Here is a 6,171-nt window from a genome sequence, read left to right as displayed (position 1 = left end):
CATAATGAATAATAAAGCATTGTGAGTTAAAGAGTTAAGTGAGTTTAAAAATGATTTTACTGTCCAAGGTGGACATTTATTACCTTTCAAATCGGACAGTTTAATTAGAATATTTCATTCATATGGTCTGCTATATAACTGGTCTATTTAGTTTGCAGTGTCAGATAGTGGCTTTATCAAAGTACTTTCTTCTTCTCTGCACAAATTAGATGCTTCTGACAGAACCTTGTTATAAACTTTAATTTGCCGTTCCAACTTTTTGGTCACTCTGACTTTCAAGAATTTGAAGGGAAAGTCAATCACAGTTTAGTAGCCACTAACTGAAAACTGTTTTGTTTTTCAGTTAAAGTCTTCTTCTGATCACGTGAGCCTCTCTCAAACCCAAGCCTCTCCTTCAGTCAGTGCTCAGTCTGAAAATATGCCCAACCACGTAGCTGCCGGGAAAACCTCTATGGAAACAGCTGTTGATAAACACAGGGGCATTTCCCAGCGACAGTGTCATGGTACCTCTGGACTTGGTGAGGTTAGCTCGGGTTTCTTTACAAATAGGGCGTCTATATCAGAAGACAGAAAGAGCTCCACAAGCTCCACAGATCTGTTCCCCACCCCAGCTTCATCCAGAGAGTCCATTCTCTCAGACGGCTCAGACAAAGAGAAGTACTGGTCAGCTGTGCAGCTCTCCTCTGTGACCTCTCCTGCCTCTTTCAGCCGCACTGTTTCTCCCTGCTCATCTGTCCTCTCTGGCATCTTCTCCCCTACTGTCGTCCAGATAAAGAGGCATATTCTCGCTCCTGGCTCTAGTCTGGTTCAGACCCCTCAAACCTGTTTCTCATCATGCGAGAGCCTGTCCTCCTCTGTCTGTCCCCAGTCCCCCCCTCCCCGGCACCGGCCTCCCCTCACCCGACTGTCCCTCCTCACTGCTATCCTCAGAAAAGGCCGTCTTCCTGTTCTTTCCTCTGCGCTGCAGAGGCCTTACACCCCCTGCTGGCCTGTCAACCCCGTGACCCTGTCCTTCTGTAACGCGTGCTCAGCAGCCTCCAGCGTTGCCTCCATTCCCCTGGAGTTTTCTTCTCGGTTCTCCTCATCAGCGTCTATAGGTAGTCAGCGCCACGCTCACAGGGAGCCTAATAGATGCATCACTGCTCCACCACCTATTCAGTCAAATGAGCTCAGCGGAGCATGCACTCAAACTCAAACTCAAGAGAAAAGATGCTCAGAGCAAATTCGTTCGAGCAGTGCGCCTAGATGGGAGCAGGTTATTTCACCACCACCTGGGAGGAGCAGCACACTACCCCGAGCACCACTGCCTCTGTTTTGCTCAAACTTCAAATCTGTTTCTCCACTAAAGCATCAAGAAATAGACTATGGGACTTCCAAAAAACTGCAACGCACACACCCCTCCATTTCTAAGCCCCCTGAGCTGAAGCCCAGCAACACTCACATGTACCTCAAGAGCCACGAGGATAATAAACTCATCTCCCCGTCCCCCAAACTTATTAATGAGCAAGAGACCTCTGCGCCCCGGAATTTGAGTCGCCTGCCAAATTCATCCCTCTCAAGGCTTCACTGGCTTTCTCAACAGCTGAGATCTGCGCCTGTCAGCCCTCCTCGGCTTCAGCCTTCTCAGTCACGCTCACCCGGTGTCACACACGCACACATCGCATCACCTCTCCCTCCTTTACAAAACACCACGGGAAGATGTGAGTCAGAGAGTAGCTGCCCTGATTCCCAAAGTGCCACATCATCTGAAGGTTATCACAGAGCTTACGGCCTGTCTCCTTCCCGCTACACACACATGGTTTCCCCCGCGTGGCCGTCACCCACCAGCTCCCCCACACCTACGCCCTCTCCTGCTCCACCAATCAGAGACCTCACCCCTTCCCCTTCTCGCTCCCTGCGCTCCACGCCCTCCCCAAGGCCGGGGAGTGGAATATCAGACTGCAGCGACAGGGAGGGTAAAAAAAGAAAGGTAGCCTCTCTGCTTGCCATGCATGACTTCTTTAAACTGAGGGTATTATTTAATATGTTCCCTGTGACTTGCTGTTCTCCCATGCTATGTAGTTAAAAACAAATTTCCCTAACTTGATAGCTAGATATCAAGTGTGGAGCTGCTTTTAGATTTCTATTTGTCTTTGCCATATCATCTTATTGATGTTTTTAAGGTCTTTACTTTGCCAGAGATTTGCACATTGCTAGATTTGCATGATTGACATACCTGAAACGTCACATGTCAAATCCAGAGGGAACCCATCATCGTTAGATCAATGCAGAAACTGTGGTTTCTAGGCCAGACATATGGCTTGAAGTTAAGTAACACCACACTAATAAAATATGATTAAATAATTTAAATATAAGTTGATGTGGGACACAGTCATCTAGTTGTCAGTGTGGAAAATACTTTTTGGGGTTCTTTTTATAGTCAGTCAAATGAACCATATGAGCAGCAACAAGGCGATGCTGCGAAAGCAGACGAACACACTTAATTACTGTTCTTGCCCTCGGGGGTCTTAAGTGTGGCTGTTTTGCATGATTGCCTGCAGCAGTGAGAGATAAAGCATGCCTAAAGAAATGTAAAACACATATGATGAATTTCCACGAGACATTCCACAAAGTGCAGAAATTTGAATTGTAAATTCACTTACCTTCACTGTCTGCTTTTCTCTCTCGCTCTCTCTCTATAACTCTAGACACACAAGATTAAGTTAAGCTACAAATCGCTTGCTGCAATTCCCACAAACACCCTTCTGTTGGATCAGCAGGTGAGTTAATTTATATGACTCTAATCCTACAAATTAATGTTGTTATCCTGGTAAATATCCAGCCATATGGTGGAGCCGGTGTTGTGCAAGTTCACACTTCACAAGAGCCAGCTTCAGCAGTACCTGTAGTTGTGTCTGAATTGCCACTTGCGCAAACCATGCTCAGTGACAGCATGCTTGTTGCCGTAAACTCTCACGGGACTTGGCAACGCTTGTGTTCATTAGTTGCTAACGGATATGTGCAGTTCAGAGAACGAATGGGAATAAACTCATAAGCTATACATTTGAAATAAAAAAAGAAGGTTTTTTTCTATAATAAAGATAAATCTTAAGTCACCAGTCATCCGGCTTTATTGAGAATTACATTTTTATTTGTAATGCAAATTTAACAAGTAGTTAGGCAGCAAATGACAGAAAACTCATTTCATTTTACAGGCTATAGATAACGCACCTGAAAGAATGTCTGTTTAAACCTCATTAAAGGTCAAACCAGGCTCTAAGAGACAGAAAGACATGGCACTGCAGTGTGACACAGCTGCAGAGGAGGGAGAGTTGTCTGTGAAGAATACAGAGTGGATGAATATCAATTGTCTGGAGGACATTGTTATGTTGTCTAAGACTACTGTATAATCACTCAAAGAAAGCAGCAGTCTTGGCACGGAGCTCCATGTGTTCACTCTGCTTTGCATTCACAGACCATAGATGAGCAGGTAGAGAGAGACGAGAATCCGTGTGACAGGTTGGACAGAGATGTTGACACCCACACTGAGGTATTCCTGCACACAGCACTGCTGCTTTTCTCTGCACACTTCACATGACAGACCGGTAACATCAATCATTTGTTACTTTCTGCAGATGTGCTCACCGGCTCAGCTGCGGCAACAGTCAGAGGAACTTTATGCAGTTATTGATGAGCTATTGGCAAATTCTATTCCAGCAGTGAGTTCGCTTAATTATATCATATAAAATTTAACACATGCAAATATTGTAAGTGATTTAATGTGTTTATTTTTACAACCTTTAAGTGCAAAACATCACGGTCGCTGCAGCCCTCCAGGTCATCGACTCCCAACGCTGGTGCGCAGGTGAAGTGTGTTTCTTATTAGTCAGGATAGACTTAATTTGAGTGAATGATATGAATGAATATGAATATGAGAAATGTGAATCCCATCGTGATTATGTGATATTAAAGGGGGCGGTGAAGCTATAGTTGTATAGAAAACAATGGAGTCTAGAGACAAATTGCTGAAGATCTGTATGTGATGAGTACTTCTGCTGAGTACACAACAAAAATACAATCTCACGTAAAAAATATCACAGGACAGGTCAAATGAAAAATGGCTACAATAAACAATGTAATAAAACTTTGTTAGTTTAGAAACGGACTTAAAGATAAAATAAATTGTTTTGGGTAAAAATATAGAACATATAATTATTTTTTCATCTGCATGGTGTTGAGAGAAGTTCGATGTGACAGTAAGACTGACACATTTATTGTTGCTGGACTTCATGCCTGACAATGTAGAAAATGTCAGAGCTCTCACACACAGAGTTCAGGCGTCATCTTGATTCTACTTAAGTCTGTAATTTCATTAAATTATTTTCAGTAAATAACAAATGAGCAAAAAATGTTATCTGTTCACTCAAGGACTGTTTCTTGCAACAAACCGTTTATACAACAATGTGAGCATCAGAACAGTTCTTTGCTTAATTAAAATTAATTAAAATTAAAATTAATTGAATTAAAAAAACATTCTCAAAAGTGAGATAAAATAGAATGCAAAACCGCAGTAACCTTTAAGCTCTGTACTTTGTACTGAAACACAAACTGGAAGTAAGATAAAAGTGAATTCTGACTGTTTAATAATCAACACAGGGGGAAAAGATTATTCATCAAAGGACCCAGTTCAAACAGGACCCAAGTCTGTGCAAAGAGGACTAAGTTCAAACTGTCATCCCAAGTCTGTGGTGTGAATTTAGATGCTTGTCCAAGATCAAGAGTAGCGTGATAACAATTACAGGTGAGGAAAAGGGGGCACAAATGCTGCACGAGGAAAGAAAACGTAACTCCACAACATAATAAATAAAAATGCAGTTTCTTATTATCTTGCTTTTTAACATAACAAAACACACAAAAAAGTGTCCAAAGTTCAGACATATTCAGCAAGTCCATGAATTGTGTCCTCCAAGGATTTCTTTTCATCTTCTTCCTTTCTGTCATTTCTTGAAGCGTTACATATTTGAAATGCTGTATGAGTCATTTTCAGATGAATGCTTTCCATTTTCCCACCAGATGAGGTTTGTCTCTCTGTTGTAACTCTGTTGTTTTGTTTCAGTTCATTCTTTTGCTTCTTTTTCACTTTCAGCAAAATAACTCATCACTTCCAAAATCCTTGGGGCGTGAAACCAAATATGTGAGTAAGTCGGGCAGTTTCGTCTGTTGAATTAAAGGCATTTTGCAGGATTTTATCCCCACAGGAACAAAGGGAAGGGACAACCCTCCACTGACAACATGTGTATAATAACCTTCAGACAAATTCACAAAACTGACAAGCCAACATTTTATCATTTGTAAACACTTGCGCTTGCATTGCGTTTTTATTGTGTGTTACAGAGACCCCTGAAAGTTATGAAAGGAATATTTAATGCTTGCCGGCACAAACAAAGATTTGCTTTTTGGAGGGTTTCATAGGGCAAATATATATTTGTCTCACTTTTCATACACACATTTATTTGGATTACAAATTTGGTTATTATCATACTTTTATGTTAACATAAAACCTGCTGTGCGTTAAGTGCTTTTCTTTTATCTGTATAACAGTTTTGTGAAAGACACTAATAAATATGTTTCCTTCCAAATGGTTTATTTAGGCATCTTTAAGCAGCTTGCACCCATCTACTGGCATGAAAAGAAACCTTATCAGCCCCAAAAAGGTAAACATTCAATTATTTAATCAAGTTTAGGCTCCTGCTGCAACTTCTGTTACACTGGTAATGTAATGTGTTTTGGAAAGCTACTTTTAGACTTACAGTGGGTACGGAAAGTATTCAGACCCCTTTAAATTTTTCACTCTGTTTCATTGCAGCCATTTTCCAAAAATCAAAAAAGTTCATTTTATTTCTCAGTAATGTACACTCAGCACCCCATCTTGACAGAAAAAAACAGAAATGTAGAAATTTTTGCAAATTTATTAAAAAAGAAAAACTGAAATATCACATGGTCATAAGTATTCAGACCCTTTGCTCAGTATTTAGTAGAAGCACCCTTTTGATCTAATACAGCCATGAGTCGTTTTGGGAAAGATGCAACAAGTTTTTCACATCTGGATTTGGGTATCCTCTGCCATTCCTCCTTGCAGATCCTCTCCAGTTCTGTCAGGTTGGATGGTAAACGTTGGTGGACAGCCATTTT

General features: G+C 41.3%; 1 protein-coding gene across 2 annotated transcripts in view; it reads left to right on the top strand.

The window, feature by feature from the left end:
- Window positions 1–363: 363 nt before the first annotated feature.
- The window catches only part of LOC123983881 (muscular LMNA-interacting protein), a 26,999-nt gene continuing 21,191 nt past the window's right edge, over window positions 364–6,171 (top strand). For both annotated transcript variants that reach the window (XM_046070315.1, XM_046070314.1), the window contains exons 1-7: window positions 364–1,969; window positions 2,688–2,759; window positions 3,455–3,529; window positions 3,615–3,698; window positions 3,785–3,844; window positions 5,126–5,173; window positions 5,631–5,693. In XM_046070315.1, coding sequence (XP_045926271.1) covers window positions 419–1,969; window positions 2,688–2,759; window positions 3,455–3,529; window positions 3,615–3,698; window positions 3,785–3,844; window positions 5,126–5,173; window positions 5,631–5,693 — 1,953 coding nt within the window. In that variant the 5' untranslated portion in view covers window positions 364–418. The remainder of the gene's footprint in view (window positions 1,970–2,687; window positions 2,760–3,454; window positions 3,530–3,614; window positions 3,699–3,784; window positions 3,845–5,125; window positions 5,174–5,630; window positions 5,694–6,171) is intronic.

The sequence above is a fragment of the Micropterus dolomieu genome, linkage group LG15 (assembly GCF_021292245.1).
Source record: "Micropterus dolomieu isolate WLL.071019.BEF.003 ecotype Adirondacks linkage group LG15, ASM2129224v1, whole genome shotgun sequence".
Classification (NCBI taxonomy): Eukaryota; Metazoa; Chordata; class Actinopteri; order Centrarchiformes; family Centrarchidae; genus Micropterus; species Micropterus dolomieu.
Note: the sequence above shows the minus strand (reverse complement) of the source record. Positions and strands in the feature narration are given on the sequence as shown.